We start from the raw sequence: 20638 nt of genomic DNA, 5'->3' as shown, positions 1-20638 counted from the left end.
TCTTTTACTTTACTTACTACTAAGTTACTTATAATTACTTACTAGCTTACTACTCACTTCTAACTATTTAGGCTACTACTAATGACTAACTGGCTTACTACTTAGGCTACTACTACTTTCTATTAACTAACTTACCACTACTAATTAGCTTACTACTGTAAGTAGTACTTACTTACTACTTACTAAGTAGTACTTACTTACTACTTACTAGGTTACTGTACTTTAGGTAGTTGCACACATTAAAATATGCAGAGGATTTGAATGTACATCAGCATTTTTTGTTTCAAAAGACACCTTCAAAAACATTCAAAAGTGATACATATTTTTCGTATATCTCATATAAAAACATAGATGTCCATTCTTATGCTAAGAAACTAGCCTTTGCTATCCAATCAGTTATCAACTGTCAGTCTTCAAGAAGACTCTGTCAGGGAGCTGAAAATAGGTCACAGCTCAGTAAGTTTTGTTTTATTATTTTAATACTGAATCAAGTCATGGTTGTAGATAATTATCTTCAATTGTATCTAGCATCAGATTGTTGAGATTTATTGCATTGCAACACATAATATGAGGTAGGGTGTCAGTTAGAAATGGCTAAACGAATTATACTTTCTAATACCCGACCGTGATTGTCTGAATGTCTCACTCAGTGTTTGGGATCCCTAAGGGGTCACAAGACAAATACGAACGGTCATGAGACAAGCAGAGAAAAAGAAATTTGCTGTACAAAATCAGATAAATCTTTTCACACATTTCTCTTTTTTACACAACAATCTTCATATAGTCTTCAGGCCTCTAAAAAACACTATGTGAACTCACAGACATAATCAACTGAAGTCTGGAAGAGAGCGCGGAATCTCACAGTCCAATGCTGACCCCTTGTGGACGAAACAAAACACTGCCACCGACTCATTTGGCAGGCACACATGCCCTGACTAAAAGCAGAAATTAAAAAGCAGTGTGATTTCTACTTTTTAAGCTTCCTTGTTCCAGCAAGCTCTTCCTGGTGGCTGCAGCCTGTCGCAGCAGCAGCTCTCTGGCCAGGTCTGGCCGGCCGCTCTTGGCTAAGCAGTGAGCCAGTTGAGAGGCCTTGGGTTGGTGTGTGGCAGCAGGCAGCCCCCTCCTCCACATGGCCAGGACATGGAAGGCCTGGGTGGACAGGCTGTCCCCAGCCCTGAGCTTCACCAGCTGAGCGGCGCTACGGCGGAGACGCAGGGAGAGCACCAGAAGGGCTACTTCCTCCTCTGAAAGCTCCCCGGACAGCCAGAGAAGAAGAGAGTCTGACAGGGAGTCTGGTAGGAAGGTAAGAGATGAAGGATGGAGGTAAGGCACATCCTTTTCTGGTGCACTGAATGTTAAGTTATTTATATTTTAAAGTATAACAGCTTGTTTGGGAAAATAAGAAAAAGATCTGGGAAGTTAGTATTTTTATTGTCTGGTGTTGGGCGATATGGTTGAGACAATACTGCATCTATACAGTACAGATATCAAAATATAGCAAATGTAGGCAAAATTATATATGTAAAATAATCAAAGTGATGCCGTAAATTGTGTTCAACTGTAACACATTACATGTAACCAAACACTTCAGAGGTGTAAAACAAAAGTTGTTAATTATTTTTTAATAAAAAATGTACTTAACGTAACAAAAGTAAAAGTACTCATTATGGAGATGTGACCCTTTCATACTGCTTGCAATAAGGTGAGGACATTGGTTTCCAGTACGAAACATTTCAACATGTTTTAAATTTTATATTTTTTAAAAACTGCTCTGAAACAAGCAGATGTATCTTGAATCAAGACAAAACAAAGCAGGGATGCTGCCCTAGATTTGTACTTTTTTTAAATAATAAAATAAAACCAGGTAAAATAACATAATGATGATGGATATTGTTTTTCAGCTGCACAATGAATCTTGTTGGAAAAGCTGTGTATGTTTCATATGAACAATAATCTGCAAAATATGCAAAGCAACTAGTAGCAAGAGCTGTCAGATACTTGTGGAGAAGTAAAAATTACAATATTAACTTCTAAAATGTGGTGAATGTAACCTCCCAGGTGAGTAGTGGAGAACGGAAACACTCAAGTAAAGTACAAGTGCCTCAAAACTGAACAGAATTACTTTGCAACAAAAACACAAAACACTCTTGACTGTCTGATGAAATGATAATAATGAATTATCCAATCAATGTCAAGGCAACGAGCAGCTCCACAGCAATGAGAACTTCACACTAAAGCAACGACAGATAAAAACATGTCACTCACCTGTCTCCTCGCATAACTTCACCCGAGCTATGACGGGTCGATTAATAGTTCTCACTTTCTGAAATGAAACAGAATAAAATGTCAATATGCTCTTTTCTTGTGAAGGTCACAGTTTTAACACCACCAAGTTTAATGCAGCATTCCCTGTAAGTGTTTCTGCACCTTGGGTAAAGTCAGAGGCACCTTACAGACGGGATCTCCAAGGAGCTTCGTGTCTGTCAGGACTGGATCATCACCTCGCCACTCCAACTGACCTTTGGCGACCTTATAAAACATGGCGGTGCCCTTGTAGTAAGGGGAGCTGTAGTTCCCAAATGGGTCCACTTCTGTTAGATGCACCAAGAGGTGATTCTTCTGCTGACTGTGGAAGGTGATTCGCCCGTGTGGGACATGATGGTCGTTTTGTGTTCCTGCTGTAAAACATGGACATACATGACTCTAAGTTACATGCAGCTTGTTAACTACTTGATTTTTATTTATTCATCATTCAACAAATATCTTTAAAAAGACTCTTGTCTGTAGCCTACAACTAAAATACTGTCTCAATGTTGTCGCTCCAACCAACTGAGCCAAAATTGAATTGTGTGTGTTTTTTTGCATCAAAACTCCGATCAGGTTACAAGCATTATTTTCTTTAAATAAACTGTAGATTTAAAACATGTGTTGCGCTTTTTTCAGTCAAACATACCAAGTTTGATTTTTGGTGAAGTAGGTTTGGTTTCCTGGATATGGCAAAAGGAAACCTGCTAATAGATTTACTCGAACATGTCAAGTCTTATGTGAATCAATATTTATCTTTTTCCCGCTTGAAACAATGCCTGCATACTGACAAAAGAGAAGGCTCTTCAGATGGAAAAAAGAAATTACACACGTTCAAAAGGCAACAATATGTGAAACAAGAGTCTACCGCCATGCTAGCTGTTTTGTGAGACTGCGCTTTGAGCTACATGCTAATGTCAGCTCACTATGCTAACATGGTGTTGCTATCATTTACTTGGAGGTTTATTATTTGCCAATGTCAGGTATGTTTTGCTGTGTATTCCATGCTGGATATTTTCCTACTACCTGGAGTGGTAAATATTATTTACAAGAGCATGCTAACATTTCAAAATTAACACAATATGCAAACTACAATGAGGGCAGATGGGAATGTCAACAGATTTGCAGCTATTTGGTCATAAATGATGATGGTGCTCGATGAAAAGTCAGTTAGGATTCATCCTCTGGGAACCTTGACTGTCTCTACAAAATGTAATGGCAAAGAAAACCAATAGACAGGCCATCAGACTAACAGCAAAGACCAATCAGGAGATATATTTGCACCTCGTTTTTTTTTTTTTTTTTTTGTCATTGTCATGATATGGAACTTTTTTTTAATGAGTCAGTAAGTCAACCTGACACCCTTCCTGTGGAGGTGATGTTGCCACTGAAACGGAGCAGGAGCAGGTCTCCCTCACACATGGAGATCTCCGGCGAGCTCTCCGGGAGGCCGCTGTAGCCCTGGGCTCGCAGTTTGGACAGCTCCCAGCCGAGGTCTCTGCTGGGCAGAGCAGCCACCAGGACGGCGTGAGGCTCGTCCTGTCTATGCTGGAGGACGACTGTGACGGCGTGGCGGCAGACTGACTCCTCTAGCTCCTCTGCCAGGAAGGTGAGGTGGCGAGGCTGCAGCGGAGAGAGGAGACGAACCACCAGCAGTCTGAGGGGAGGGAGAGGAGAGGCAGACAGTCAGAGACAGGAGCAAAGTTAACAAGTTGAGCTCAGCGGAGAGATTAGATTGCTCGCTGAATAGAAGGACGAGATGAGTCCGTTATCGTGGGCCTACATACAGACTTAATATACTTAAAGACAGAGTTAAGAATTCATATTAACTACTGTATTACTCCTTGAGGAAGCTGTTTTAGATAACAAAGGCGAGGAGAGTTATAAATCAGGCGAGAAATCATGAGAATCCATCCTTATTAAAAGGAAGTGACAATTCACAAAAATGTCTAACATCCTTGATTCAGTTTTTTAGACTTATAACAGAAAGTCAATCAAATACCTTTATTTCCTCACTGCCTATGACTTCTTTAGAGATTACGTCACATTTTTACCATCTACTTAAGCTCTGACAGAACTAAGAAGAATACTAAAGTCTGGAATTCAAGGCATTTAGGCCCCCCATTTATCCATACTGCATTTCTTAAACCTCTTATGTAAAGAACAGCTTGCTGTAAGTCCGGATAGTTGTACTGTTCCACATTTCTTTTCTTATCTGTTCCTTAGACTGAACATGTCTAAGTGAAAGGCACAGAAGTCCGGAGTGGTGGCGAAGTGGCTGCATGAGTGGTGAGTACTTGTAGACAATGTCTTGCTGAAGTATTTAGTGGTTATAAGTGTGATAAATGTGTTATTATATATTAAGGGTATTAGCAAATATTAGCAAACTACAACAAAACTGTTGCTAAACCAACTCAACTAAAGGAATCACGCCTATGTTTACAAGTAATACACAACCTGCTTCTAAGGTGTGTGTGAAGTACTGTTGTGTGTCATTATTGTCCTGTTTGTTTAGTGCTTCTCTGTTAATGTATGTATGTAGCTTTCAGCTAACTCTGGTACAACACATTAAATGTTAACATTTATGTTTAAGATTTTACAAGATCCATTACAAATAAAAAAATTACATTAAGATAAAGTAAGTGTTGCTTTAAAGGTTTTGTTTAGGTTTTGTCTTTTTATTTTGTGTGAGATAAAACAATTCTCCATAGAATTTGTGGTGGTTTTCACTAAACATGACAAAAATGCAATATTTGGACAGTCCTGTAAGGCTTCCTCGATTGCCTGTTGCTCTAGAAGGTACCACCACTGCTAGTTTCACTGAAAACAGTAAAACTATTTAAGGGAGGAGTAAAAACCAGTGTCTCAAATATATAATATAAATATTTCATGTTTCCCACTCTAGCATATCCAGGGTCAGAATTATTCCCGTGGGGCCTCATGCATTGAAAACCCCCCATTCATGGTGAAGTTTCCACCAGAGCTAATTGTCCACAAGTAAGGATCTGTGATTCTCACAGGATTTCAAAACAGAATAGCTGTCTTCAAATATGGATATCCACACTCCTTTATTTTCTCTCTCTCTCTCTCTCTGTGTGGCCAGGGGCAATGTTTTCTACCTCCTCTATGTTGTGGGAGGACTCCTGGTGACCGTCACTGCTGGTGTTTGGTGTGTGGACGTGGCTGTGAGGGCGGCCCAGGACCCGGCTAACCTGCTGCGCCTGTCAAATACACTTATCGGGCTAATGGGCCTCCGATACCAAATACATGTTGTGAGAAAACTGTAACTGTTCAACTAAAGTACAATAAACACTTTTTTTGGTCAACATAATCATTTAATCTTTCCTAATCTTAATAGGAATACTTCAAAACATGCATATATGACTGATTATTACAGTCATTGCAGTCATTTACTAATGTGGTTTTGCATGTCTTTCAGGGTAGTGCCATGTCAAAACGGAAACTAAAAAGGCTGCATTTCACTGACAGGTGTTGAAGAGAGTTCATAAACAAAATAATATGCATTTATTTTTGGTGGGCCAAATTCAAATCTTCATCAAAAAATGTTTTGGGCCTCTGTGTGTTTTCCAGCTTCAACAGCCTCCTTGATATGACAAGAACAGCACCGCGAGGAACTCCAGATTTCAAGGTCTTATGCTGGTTCCCTGTGTCCCCTGAGAAGACGACAACCCTGGAGTCGACCTTGGCTAACAGCATCTCAGCGAAAAGGTATATAATCAAATGAAAACTATTTTGGTTTCATTATGATTCATCTGTGATGCCTGAGGGTATTTTTCCTGTTCTGTGGTCAGATGCAGGATATATTACATCCTCATTTGTGGTGGGAGCGGCTAGCCCATTCAGACACTGTTCATGGGAAACAATAGCAGCAAGCTGAAAACCTACAATCCTTCAAATCAGCTACAGTGGTTAATCAACTTCAGCAGTGAGGCACAGGTCCGAGGAGACGTGGTAAGAGACAGAAGATTGTTGCAGTTTGGCATCAAAACACAACTCAAGTATTTGTGGGATACTGTTAAGGGTCATCTTTTGATACAAGATTGTATGTTCCTCAGGTTTTTCTTTTGCTGGGCGGACAACCTGGACAAATCAGCACTGCATCCGCCATAAATGATGCCACAAGCGTCCCTACGAGTCTGACCGTGGCCTTGTCTGCGCTCTCTATAGTCCTTCTTTGGATGTTTCTGCCTCATATTGCAGTTTGTGCTGTGATCTGTTTAGGTTGGAAGGTACAGCAATATATCCACCAAGTGCTGCAGTCATGCTCATAATAAAGACTCTAAAAGTGGCCCAGTTTACTCTTTTATCATACAGTAACTAGAAGTTTGAGTTTTGCTAGCAAAAAAAGAGGGGGGAAAAATGGCCGTGCTTCCACTCTGATTCATTTCTAAATTGAGGACCTTTTTTTGTCTTTATCCGACTTGGAGAAAATAATCCAGGCTTTCACATGTAATTTGCTGTAACTCTCAAAATTTTCACCCAGGCCTGGTCCAGAACACTGCAGCAAGGCTTCTAACAAGATCACAAAACCATATTACCTTTTCTCTTGCCTCCCTGCAGTGGCTCCTTGTTAGCTTTATCCAATCTGTCTAAGAAAAGTGTGCACAGTCTCTTATACTGATTCTGTGTGTGTGTTAGTGGCAGGTCCGCCAATAGGAATTATGGACAGGGGGACAACATTTTTCAAATTGATCCACCTCATCGACACCCACTCCAGCACCACCTCAAACCACCCTTAGTTTTTATACAAACATGAGCAATTTCAAAGAAGCTCTTGGCCATTAGCCTTATAGTGACACAGACGGAGTCCCTAATGACCATTTCCAAACTCGGTGTTATAGTCCCATCCAGAACATACCTGCATATACTGTCTATCCAGTTACTCAATATGATTATAAAGCACAAAAGGTCAAGTCAATTAAAAAAAAATTTTTTTGACTGTGACATTTATGTTTCTCATTTTAACCTAAAACAAGACAAGGAGAGAAAAAAATGCCCTTCAGTGATTGAGTGCAGGGCTGGACTAGGACAAAAAATTGGCCATGACTTTTTTGGCCGAGGTGGCCCACCAAAATCGGTCGGAGAACCCCTAACCAACACACCCTCGTTCCATTTAGGGGGTCGGATTAGGGGTGTGAAGAAACACTGAGACGTGACATTGCACAAGATTGGTGTCCATGACTATAAGACAAGAAAGGATTTTAATAGCCCTACTATTTAGAAAAAATATAAAACTTGATTGAGGGGTATGGGGGTCCTTCCCCAGAAGATTTTTAGCATTAAACACTTCATTTCCTGCATTCTGGAGACATTTTCGGCACCAATTTATGGTGGAAATGTCTGGTAGGTGACAATTCACAATATAAAAATATAATAAAATATAATGCAGTAATCAGTAGCTTATTATTTTGCTTACTGTTACTTTTTTGGACAACGCAGAGGTTTCTTCTATATTTACATTGCATTGCAGGTTTTCGTAAGTGCAAATAAACCTTTCTCACAGCATTTTTATTTGTTAATTAACATTTCTTGGTGCAACCTACTTTTCATAACATTTTTAACAAATGCTTTAAGTGGTGGCTACATGTCCCCAGTGTAAATGACCCTCCCTCCCTACAGCTACTCCATGCTTACCGCTTCACCTCCACTCTCCTCCTGCTCTCTCTCTCACTCTGCCCTGTCACTTTGTCCCCCTGTCTCGCTAACCCACGCCACCACAGCTCTTTTACTCCTCCAAGTGCCTTTTTTGGCCTGCAAAGCAAGAAACAGAAACCAGAGGGCGTGGAGGCTAGTAAGAGTTGTGATTGGGCCAGCCCAATGTCAGTATAGAAAATTACCCAATGGGCCGCTGTCCGTGCGTTATGGGCCGATCGTCGGCCCGGTTTTTAAAAACAGTGATTGAGTGATTAGAGAAAAGTAAAATCAAACATTGAAGAAATCATAAAATCAAATTAGGAGTGAACAAATAAACATACTTCATCTATCAAATTCAATCTTGAGGACTACATTAATCAAAGTACTGGTCAAATTATGCGCAGAACTGAAAAACTGCAGAGTATATGGCTGTGTCCGCTAAAATGATAATAATATAAACAGAAGCTTTGTGTATATCTTATTGTATTGTAACTATAATTGCAGCTGTATCCTATGACTTGTAATGTGCTGCTGACTAGTGTTTCTGTAGGTCAATTTTCTTGACGCTGTTACAGGGGAACTTGTGGGTCATTATTAATATAAAGGGAAACACGAAATTATCTCCTCACATTCGCCTGTCATACATAGACCACATGGTGCTTCTTAACACTTTTTTTGGCCAGAAATTGCCTCCCTATGATTTGACCCATTTAAGGGTCAACCATAAACCTTTGCATGGGCCCCCGCTGGGCCTTGGGCCGGGGTCATCTTTACCCTTTGACCCCCCCCTGACGACGGGCCTGATTAGTGGGCTGGTATGCCTTTCTTGAAATACAGTCCCCTCCAAAGGTATTGGAACGGTAACGCAAATTCCTTTGTTTTTGTTGTTCACTGAAGACTTTTGGGTTTAAGATCAAAAGATGAGTATGAGAGAAGAGTTCAGAATTTCAGCGACATCACCAAACTGTTGCATTCTTCATTTGTGATGCTATTCCAGGCTTTTACCGCAGCTTCTTTCAGTTTGTTTCGGGGTGTTTCTCCCTTCAGTCTCCTCTTAAGGAGGTGAAATGCATGCTATATTGGGTTAAGGTCAGGTGATTGACTTGGCCAGTCTAAAACCTACCACTTTTCTCCCCCTGATGAAGTCGTTTGTTTTGTTGGCAGTGTGCTTTGAGTCATTGTCATGCTGCATGATAAACTTCCCCCCGATTAGTTTCAATGCATTTCTCCATAAATTAGCAGACAAAATGTTTCTGTACACTGCTACCATCATCTGTTACATCATCAATAAATATTAATGAGCCTGTTCCAGAAGCAGCCATGCACGCCCAAGCCATGACATTACCTCCACCATGCTTCACAGATGAGCTTGTATGCTTCGGATCATAAGCAGTTCCTTTCTTTCTCCACACTTTAGCCTTTCCATCACTTTGGTAGAGATTCATTTTGGTCTCATCAGTCCATAAGATTGTGTTTTCAGAACTTTCAGAAGCTCATCTCTGTAATTCTTTGCAAACTTCAATCTGGCCGTCCGATTCTTCCTGCTGATGAGTGGTTTGCATCTTGTGGTGCGTCCTCTATATTTCTGCTCTCTGAGTCTTCTTCCAACAGTGGATTGTGATACCTTCACCCCTGCACTGTGGAGGTTATTGTTGATGTCACTTACTGATGTTTTGGGGGTTTTCTTCACAGCTCTCACGATCTTTCTGTCGTCAACTACTGTTGTTTTCCTTGGCCGACCTGTTCGACGTCTGTTGCTCAGTACACCAGTAGTTTCTTTCTTTTTCAAGACATTCCAAACTGTTTGCTATGCCCAATGTTTGTCCGATGGCTCTGGTCGATTTTCCATCTTTTCTCAGCTTGACAGTGGCTTGCTTTTCTCCCATAGATAGCTCTCTGGTCTTCATGTTGGTTTATCCTCTTTAACAGGAAATGCAGTCTTTATAGGTTTGAACCAAGGATGAAAACTTAGACTAGTCATGCAGAGCTATTTAATGTTTGGACAATCAACCTAAACGGCAACAACTGGGCAACAAGAAACATCTTTCAGTCACATGTTCCAATAGTTTTTCCTCTCTTGAAATGAATGGGTGGGTTCAAACAAAGGGTGGTGTGTCCTGAGTTGTTTAACACATCTAGATGTGAATACCATGAAATGAAAGCTGAAATTCTGAACTCTTGTCTCATACTCTTTACTTTTGATCTTAAACCCAAATATCTTCAGTGAAACACAAAATCTAAGGAATTTGCCTTCCCATCCAAATACTTTTGGAGGGGACTGTATGTGTTTCTGTTTTGGTCCAATTCCTGGCTGTCTCATAAATCCATTTGGATCAACTGTGTTTGAAGTTTGAAGGACTATTTAAATGACTGTGGAGAATGAGAAGCTCAACTTTATTTATTGAATTTGCATGAATAATGATTTTATGAAAGAAGAAGACCTTTTTTTTGCAAACCTGTCAAAGTTCTCTGTCAGCTCAAAGGACACCAGTCCGTTCTGCTGGTTCCTGACTGTGACTTTATCCAGAGCACTCCACTGCTTGTCCCTTGAACCCAGAACAATCAGCAGCTCATTGGAGGTCATCTTAGACTTCACAGAGGCACCCAGGACTCTGACAGGAACATTCATAACAAAATATCTTATAATAATAATAATAATAATTATGTAATAATAACACGACTATGAGCCTACAACTATGCTGACAGTTAATGTTAACACACAAACATGCTCACAGTAAATATTCTAAGGTGTAATGTTTACCATGTTCATCATCTTAGTTCAGCTTGTTAGCATGCTGAAGCTAGCTAATTAACACTTAACACAAGTACAGTTGAGTTGTTGAGATATTTCACTTAAAACCACAAATGTCAAACTCATGGTGGCGCTAAGGGAAAAGTCAGGGGATCGCCAAAGTCCTGAGGATACATTGTCTGGGACCCATGAATGTCTATACAAAATTGCAGTAATCTTTAGTTGAAATTTCTGTTTGGACGAGGTGGATCAACTGACAGACCAACATCCCTTTGGCCACGTTGATAGAATAGCTAAAAATCTTTATTTGTATTCATTATTCAGCCGTAAATGCAATAATCATTCTCATCTGGGAGCTGCCCTCTACATCACTGGTATCTTATGTTTTATCACTGATCCTCTGATATCTACGCTTCAGTTCATAGAAATTTACTGTACAAAAAGTGGCCACACTTAACCTACCTTCTTTTGTGAGAAGCAGGTTGATCCCACAGTAGAGAAACTCTAGCTTCTTGCTCCTCCCCTTGTCCCCTTGTGTGCCTCTTCTTTTCAAGGTTCGGGGGACAGGGAAGGGTGAGAGTGAGGGGTCTTCTCAGTGGCTGAGTGGATGGGTGGGTGAGGTAGAGTAGTGGACTTGTAGACACCACCGAGTGATAGGCGTCACTTCTGGACTTGACGGCAGCCAGAAGGATGGCATCTAGAGGCTGGATCTGAGGCAGATGAGGAATGAGCTCTGATTATTGTTTAAGCATCAGTTTGGACAGAGATGCTCTGTGTAAACAGTCTTTTTCTCTACACTTTTGTTTTGCCGACAGCCTGCTGTTTTATCAAAGAGAGACATGCAGAGGGGGAGCTGCTGGCTTTTTGATGTAAGATCAAGCGACAACCTGCTGTTGTGAAGTTAGTTCACAGATGACTGGACTCAGAAGTCAATTAAATGTTTCTACCTCACAGCAAACATCTGTGAAAACTCAAGTCTGTGAATCATAAGCAGTCTGTTTCTCAATCCCTCACTTGCTTTTTATGTCTCTGTTTCCCTTATGTCTCTGTTTTTATCAAATCTCCCCCCCTACTTTTTCCAAGACTGGATCTCAGATTTACAGACGTTTTTATCCACTTCTCAATCCCAAACAGCCCCTCAATACATAACAAATCAGCTGAGGAAAAATGACTGCTGTATTAAAAGTCAGGTGGGACGCAGATGGATAGTGATCATATCATCTCCATACCATTATTTGTGCCATTACTGGAGCAGTGAAGGATCCTGGGAGGTAGTTAAGACAGATTCGGGGGTCCATGGGGAGCTTGAGTGACAAACCCCTTGTGGGAACAGTGTAATTTTCTCTTTTGAGACAGGAAACTACTGCAAACAGGCCCAGGGAGTACACCCTCACCTCTGCAAATGAGCCCTGATAAAGAGGTAAACAAAACAGAAATAAAACAGAGAGAACACAAAGTGTTCATGTTGATAATTTTAAATTCAGAAAAGGTGCACCACAGGGCTCTATATTAGCACCTGTTCTGTTTTCCATTTTTAGAAACAATATGGGAAGGTTCATCCAGATCAAAGTTATCATCGTTAACAAAAACTAATAAAATAATGAAAACTGGGTGTGAAATAACATTTTCATTAACTGAAATAACTATAAAAAATGAGGCTTTACAAACAACGAACAACTAACTGAAACTGTTTTTTTCTGTGTGCAAAACTAACTAAAATAAAATAAAATTAGAGATTAAATGTCTTTAGTTTTTGTTTTTGTCAATTTATTTCATAGGGCCTACATAAGCCTAGTATTTTAGGTGGATACAAAATCTGTCTTCCAATTTCTTAGCTTAATAAATAAAACAAAACTAAAACTAAGCATTTAATTTTTTTTTTACTAAACTAAACTAGCAAACCCACTAAACTACGATGTGGGATTTGTAGATCATTGCCAGACTTTCTGGGGAAGACCTGGTCTGATTCGGAGAGACGGCGTCCATCCCACTTGGGAAGGAGCAGCTCTCATTTCTAGAAATCTGGCCAAGTTTATTAGTGGACCAAATCCATGACAACCCAGAGTTGAGACCAGGAGGCAGAGTCGCAGTCTAACACACATCTCTGCCCTTCTAATTCAGCAGTTACCCACCCAAAACCCTACGCAGAGTCGCAGTCTAACACACTTCTCTGCTCCTCCATTTCAGGAGTTACTTAGTGAAAATCCTATAGTGACGGTGTCTGCCCCCTGACCATCGAAATTATTTAAATCAAAAGTAAACAGAAGAGGAGCTGTACATAAAAACCTCATAAAAATTAAAACCACAAGAGCAATAGAGCAAACGAATAGGAGAGTTAAACAGTCTTAAACATCAGATCTCTCTCTTCTAAAGGTGTGCTAGTAAATGAACTAATATCAGATTATGATATTGATTTATTTTGTCTTACTGAAACCTGGCTGGGTGATGGAGAATATGTTAGCCTAAATGAATCCATCCCTCCCAGTCATATTAATACTCAAGTTCAAGTTTATTTATATAGCGCATTTAAAAACAACACTATTTGACCAAAGTGCTTTCCACAATAGACAACAAATATACATGACAAAAGTAGAAAAAGTAAAAAATAAACTTATATAAATAAAATTGAAGTGAATTGAATTAAACTGAAATTGAAAACAAAAAGTAAAATAAAATCTAACGAATACAAAACTATAATAACCTTGATCCAGACAGATGATTGCAGTTGGTGCTTGTCTAAATCAAGTAATTACTGACCTCCAAAGTATCTTTCACATGAATAACAATGAATACACAAAAATAAACAAAATAAAAACAAAGGTATAACTTTCTCCAGAAATCATGCCCATTCTGTACAAAATGTGGAACATTGCTCTTCCAACAACAGGGGGGAGGGAATTAGAAAAGGTCTCCTTATATATCTCCTTGAAGTGTGGCTGGATGAAAAATTAAACTTCATTATTCAAATCGATAACCTTGTTAAAATGGAAAAATACAATTATGTTTTTATTTCTGCAGTCAGATAATCTTCAGGATTCTGTTTTGAACTTGGCAAAACTGGGCTTGGACCAATTTAGAAGACAAACATAATTTGGTAATACCTTTAAACGCCACACAGACTTTGTGCAAACTACTCTACAGTGCCATTTTGGCCAGGTCTGTCTTGAAAATGGATAATATATCTTAGGATACTTCCTGTCTAAACAAAAGGTAAAGAAAATTGAGTAGCAGTCATGAAAAACATTTTTTTGGTTAATGGCATATACAATGAAAATTAGTCTTTAAAACATAAGTAATGGAGAACTTTACCCTCTGCCCTCCATAGGTGCCCTCTGTTGTTACAGGAGTGACGTAGCTTGCCCTCATCCCCCCATCAACTATCTTTACAGCTACATCCTTGTAGTTGCCGCGGTAACGTGCGCAGAAAGGCACGGCCACGGTCACGGGGAAGTGGAAGTTAGCTTCATCCTGAGCTTTGACCCTGATCACTCTGCTGACCAGCTCCTCTGAGCCGGTCACCATGAGGCCGCTCAGGGTGTCGGCCACCTCATATCTCAGGACTTCGGCCACGCCCTTGGGTGCTCTGATAAAACATGCGTCTGGTACATCTGAACGGCTGTCCTCCTGCTGACCAGCGAGCCTAGAAATCATTTTTAAAATAGATGTAGGTACAGAGACACAAAGCTCATGATGTACAGATAAGATTTTAAAGACCAAACTGCTATATTCTGCACTGAAGAACCGCTTCAAATTGCATATTTTTCTCCCTGCACCATTAATTTGACTCTTAAGTAGTAGTAGTAGGAGTAGAATTTATAGTAGACATATTGTTTTTTTCATCTTTAAGCTACCGTTAACATATATATATATAATAAATATTTCTGAAATACTGGAGCACACACATTTCCATATCAGCTTCTCTCAGAAGTGGCCTGTCCTTCTGATCTAAATTTCCCTGATTTGTTTGGCTTTTGGACAAATGTGGGCATTGACCTGACAGTAACTGTGGTCAAAACGCGTGATAAACCATTGCGGTTTACTTCCATATCAGTGAGCAGGAGGGGGAGGAATCAAATCATGTCCAGACTCACAGGCTGGACCCATGTTGGATAAAGAATGGGATGCTTTTTTTTGGGGGGGGGGTGTCACTAGCTTTTAAAATCAACTATGTTAAATAGCATTTATGCTGTCAGAACAGCAAAATGAACTACGTTACTCTCCGTAACAAATGCAATATTACAATAATGTTCTATCTCATGCTGTTCAGCCAAACATAGTTCAGACTGACAAAAAGTTATTTTGGAACTCTATGTTTAAGGGTTAATGGGGATAAAAAGGAGATTATTTCGTCAACGTACCCTACTGTGATCCATTCCATGTTTGTCTCCTCTTTGCTCTTGTCATGTACCCTGTTTGTGTACTTTTCTGTCTCCTCCAGGAAATCTGTCTGACTTTTTGGAGAAACACAGTCCTCGTTATCACTCCCTTGACCTTTGACCTCCAATTCTTTCCCTGTCTCTTCCACATTGCTGCAGTCAGACCTGCTGAATCTGGTGTCTGATGTTTGTTCAGTGTCTGGTGATGGCACTGTACGACTTTGATCATCTCCATCTTCAGCCTCCTGTTTATGCCCAGAGTCAAAGTCAAGGGGGTCATGGGAGTTCAGGTGATTGTTGTCATCTTCACGTCGCTCTGATGCTTTTGGATCTCTGGTCTCCTGAAGTGCTGCATCCACAGTTGAGGCCTTCTCTGCACAAAATTTGTGTATTTCTTCATCCAGCTTGGTTATGATTGTGTTCAGTTTGTCTATAATGTCCTTTATGTCCTCCCCAACACTTAAAAAAATATTACTGAAGGAGTCTGAACAAGGTTTCACTTTAACTTCTCTATCTGAAACAAAACAGACATGTAGAAAATAGGCAATTGAGTTGTATATTACAATAAAATATAAGTTTTGCTTCACAGACAGCATTTTTGAGAGCAAATTTTATTCAAAAAAACAATTTAACTATATTGTATTGTGTGGACTGTGTTAATTTTGATACACTTTTTAGTATTTCTATGTAATTATGACAAATGTTGTGGTGGTTCATATATGGGTACGGGGCATGTGCCTTGCAAATAGATTTTGGTCCTCCTTCATCAACTTTCGACACTTCAGATCCTTTTAGCAAATTAGTTTCAACTGACTCTTCAACTGGCTTTGGCTTTTGGACTGATTCAGATTAAAATCCCTCTGAGCCCTGAACTCACTTACAGTCCTTCAGCATCAACCAACACTTAAAGTAATTTTCATGCATACATGTTTATAGTAATACATGCAACTTCCACTGACGCTTGAACTACTTTCAGGAGTCCAACTTTAACTGACACTTCAATTCCTTCCCATGCTCACAATGAGCTGACGCATTTGACAAACAAAATCATTTAGTGTGCCTCTCTTCAACCTGCCTTTTCAGCAATGTTATTTACTGACTTCAGCAGTTTAAAAGATACTTTCACTCCTCCTTTAACGTCTTTCATCATCAACACTTACACTTACACCACGCTTACATTTAAAATTCCATTGAAAATTTAACTACACTACACTTTACAACTCTGCTGCTTCTTCTTTAGCAGTTACGCCCATGGCATTTCAAAGACTAAACATATTAAGATATATAAATTTCAAAAGTTTCAACTGCAAATCTGTATTTTTTTTTAATCAAACTGAACCTTTTTTGTCTACTTCTCCTTTAACTTCTCAAAAAGCCTGAGAAAGACATGCATCAGTCAGATCAACTCACATACCCGTTGTAGATGGATGTTGCTGATCACTGCCCTCTGGTGGAGAGTAGCAAAGCATGTGGGCACACTCTCTGAGAACTTGGCCCCATGTTTTCACTCTGTCTGAATGAAAAACGCTCAGCTCCCTCAGCACACCGAGAACTTTCTGCTTGCACTCGTTCTCCTCCTTCTCTTCACCAGCATTTCGTCCACTCTCTTCATCCTCCTTCTCAGCTTTGAGCCCCCGAATAGTTTCAGTCAACACGTTGTGGAGACTGTCCTCTGTCCTCCTGCCATGAAGAGACTCAGCTTCAACAACCTCTTTATTCACATGCAGATTTGCATCCATGCTGTACAGAAAATCTGTCTAATCTGGCCTTTTTTGTGCCCTTTTTGTCAGCCTGTGTTGCAAATAACAAAAGCAATTCACTCCTTTAACAAAATGATGATGAATAATATCAAATATTCACTAAAATACACTGCATCTCCTTCCTTTTATGTTTTAAGCTCCCTTTTCTGCGGTGTCCTTGGAATTGACTGTTAAACTGTGTACAGCTTTCCAAGTTTAGGAGCCAAAGCTGTATTTATATGGCTGCCAGCAGTAAAACATGTTGCCAAGGCGACCCCTGGAGGCGTGGCAGGGAGGGACAAAAGAGGAGAAACAGAGCAAAAGCTTCACAGGAAGACAGAGTGCTGTCCTCCAGACATCTCATCATTCTTTTCTATTCTTCTGTCACTCATTTACTGCTTGTATGTGCAGTAATAAAAAGATGTCAGCACTTTAACTTCACCCACTCCTGAATCATTTAAAACCACATATGGCAGGCACTCAATGAATTTTGGATAATACTTTTTATTTTAAATACTTGCTTTGAAGGCATATTCAATTCAATTTTCTTTATATGGTGCAAATAAACAACTGTTATCTCATTAAACTTTTCATATAGAGCAGGTCTAGACCTTGTTTACATTCAACAATTCCCACCACTAGCAAGTACTTAGCGACAGTGGCAATGAAAAACTTCCTAACAGGCAGAAACCTCGAGGAGAACCATCGCTCAGGGTGGGCAGCAAACTGCCTTGACTGGTTGGGTTGACAGAGCTGGGGGTGGAAAAGAGAGAGAGAGCAAAAGGAGAACACGCAGCAGCACAATGCAGGTTCCACACAGAGATGTAAAACACTAGTAATGATAGTAGTTATAATGCAAACATCAATAAAGGTAAAAATAGCAAATAATACAATAATTGGACTAATGATAATTGTAGCAGTGGGCGTGGACCAGGAACATGGACGCAGCAGGAAGCCACAGATCCAGACTCTACAGCTCTGAGAGCCAGAAACACCTGCAGAAAGTGATAGAAGGAGAGACGAGAGTGCACAAAAAAACACGGGAGAGGAAGGAAGTCGAGTTAGTAACATGCATTAATGGTATTAGAATGCATACAGATGAAGAGCCCAGCCCCAACTTTAAACTTTATCAAAGAGGAAAGTCTTAAGCCTACTCTTAAATGTGGAGATGGTGTCTGCCTCCTGAACCCAAACTGGAACCTGGTTACACAGCAGAGGAGCTTGAAAGCTGAACGCTCTGGCTCCCACTCTACTTTTGGAGACTCTAGGAACCACAAGTAACCCTGCATTCTGTGAGCTGAAGGCTCTGGTGGGGAATTAAGGTACTATGAGTACTATTACATGAGTACTAATAGTATTATTGTTTTTCTCTATTCTTTTATTATTCTTATATAAGTTGCATTTGTTTATTCCATATTCATATAATTCTACATTTATTTATGTCAACTGCATGTTGTCTGCGTGTAGCACCTTATCATCAAAGCAAATTCCTTGTATGCGTAAAACACTACTTCTGATTCAGATGACCTCTATAAGATAAAATGGTGCCTGACCATTAGGAGCTTTGTAGGTGAGTAGAAAGATGATTTTACAGGGAGTCAGTTGTGAGAAACTAATACAGGATAAATACAGTATGATCTCTTTTCCTGGTTCTTGTCAGAACACATGCTGCAGCATTATGGGTCAGCTGAAGAGACTTAACGGACTTATTCGAGCAGCCTGATAGTAAGGCATAGCAATAATTCAGCCTAGATGTAACACATGTGTGGACTAGTTTTTCTGCATCAAGAATGTGTCTGATTTTTGCAATATTACATATAGGTGAAAAATGCAGTCCTTGAAGTTTGTTTTATGGGGGAGTTAAAGGATATGTCCTGATCAAAGATAACACCAAGGTTCCTGGTCCAGGTTGATGGAGGCCAGGAAATACTAACTTGAGCAGTGGTTCTCAAAGTTGGGTCCATAAGTAACACAATGACAAAAAGTAAGGTTATTTTGTTCATGGGTTTCATATGCTTTCCTTGTAGTGAAATAGTTTGACAACCACTGATCAATATATCTTTAGATACTGTATGTGTACAAACACTCTGGGTATGTCATTTAGTTTTTTTCAGATCCTTTAAAAGTCAAACCATATCAATACCAAAGTCTAAAAATACTCCATTGCATGTAAACCCCCTGCATTGGGGGCGGCTGTGGCTCAGGAGGTAGAGCGGGTTGGCTGAACCCCGATTTGCCCCTGGCAGCTATTCCGCCAGTGTATGAATGAGTGTGAATGTTAGTTTCCGTTTGAGCACTTAGGCTCAGTGTATGAATGTGTGTGACTGGTGAATGCAGATGTAGTGTAAAAGCGCTTTGAGTGGTCGAAAAGACTAGAAAGGCGCTATACAAGTACGGAGCATTTACATTTACATTTACATTTGCATTGAAAATATGTCACTTACCTATAGAAGTGTTATCAGCAAAAGCAAACATACTCTTTATTTAGAAACATTCATTTCAGAGCACTTTATTATTAACAATATATTGTAATATTGGATGCAGTTTGTAAATGTTGTCATTTGACAATTCCCAATTTTAGCGACTGGGGTTGGTAAACAGTAAAGTACTGCATCATATTTTAACAAATTCATTAAATGCATGTAAATTTAAATGTCATGGAGTAAAAAGTACAATAATTACCTTGGAAAAGTAGCGAAGTATAAAGTAGTGTAAAATGAAAATACTCAAGTAAAGAAAGAAATTGTGCATAAATTCAGTGTTGCGCAACTGCCCTTAGATCAACAGGAAATGGGCTTAGGAAATTATATCATGCTGTCTGAGTTACATTACATAACGATTTTAATTACCACAGTACTTTTAGTATGAAGCCAGATTGTATACCATAAAAACATGTGGCCCTACAATTATAAACCACTTTTCAGTGTCCCAGTAAGCCATGACAGTGTGTCACTGAGCCAGCATACGCAACACCCTGAAACTGAAGCAGCTAACTGGAATCCAGCAGCTCCAGCACTCTGTCACCATCATGTGGTGAGTTCTGCATACTGAGTTTATATTGCTTACTTTATCTCTTTTTATTCTATTAGCATTAATAAAGTACATCGGTGGAGGAAGAAAAATGTATCATGAAAATAAGGTATTAAAAATGTTTTTACTAATATTTTAATTACAAATATGACATAAATTACGACGTTATATTAATAATAGTGGGTTGAATAGTTAAAGACTGCTGCTGTTTGTCTTGATGCTTTACCTAATATAAGAATTGGTGTTTTATTTAAACTTTTTTTTTTTACAGTTGGAATAACAAAAAACTTGAAGCATAAATTTAAGTTTGTTTGAATTCGTTAAACTGCTGCCAGTAGTAGTGATAGTAGTAGCAGTAGTAGTAGTCTATCACCTTCCATAAAACAATATTTAATATATATGTTTATTTGCCAACAGTGTTAATCTGTCAATCCCATGTCAGATCTGAAATACATATTCTTATTGGTATACAGGCAGCAAAGGAATCTAACATAATAAAAGCAATCTAACATAATAAATCATGAAACAAAATGTGTACCTCTTTCCTCAGGAATCACTTTAATAGGTGTGCGAGGCAGCCTGCTGCATTCCTGCCTGTGCGTAATGCGTAGCCTGGGGCCTGTAGGATCAAGCTGGGGCATGCAAGCGTTCCCAGAAAATACAGCTGGAGTGCCTCCACTTTGCAATTCTCCTGTGCTCATCACATGCAAGCACACTTTTTACTCTACAAACAGCCTTACTTCAGACTCACTTCTGCAGGAACAACATGGGAGCCCTGACAA

General features: G+C 39.6%; 1 protein-coding gene across 1 annotated transcript; it reads right to left on the bottom strand.

The window, feature by feature from the left end:
• Positions 1-461: 461 nt before the first annotated feature.
• Positions 462-20638, bottom strand: dthd1 (death domain containing 1). Its single transcript, XM_038730723.1, has 12 exons — positions 20395-20638; positions 17508-17821; positions 16502-16767; positions 15070-15601; positions 14021-14351; positions 11941-12120; positions 11174-11421; positions 10416-10571; positions 3660-3961; positions 2428-2678; positions 2266-2323; positions 462-1292 (listed from the first exon to the last, which is right to left on the bottom strand). Exons 3-12 carry the CDS (start codon positions 16554-16556, stop codon positions 949-951), a joined length of 2457 nt encoding a protein of 818 aa, XP_038586651.1. The 5' UTR covers positions 16557-16767; positions 17508-17821; positions 20395-20638; the 3' UTR covers positions 462-948.

Source organism: Micropterus salmoides, unplaced genomic scaffold (assembly GCF_014851395.1).
Source record: "Micropterus salmoides isolate LMB-PRFRI ecotype aquatic unplaced genomic scaffold, ASM1485139v1 Ms_hic_scaffold_2, whole genome shotgun sequence".
Classification (NCBI taxonomy): Eukaryota; Metazoa; Chordata; class Actinopteri; order Centrarchiformes; family Centrarchidae; genus Micropterus; species Micropterus salmoides.
Note: the sequence above shows the minus strand (reverse complement) of the source record. Positions and strands in the feature narration are given on the sequence as shown.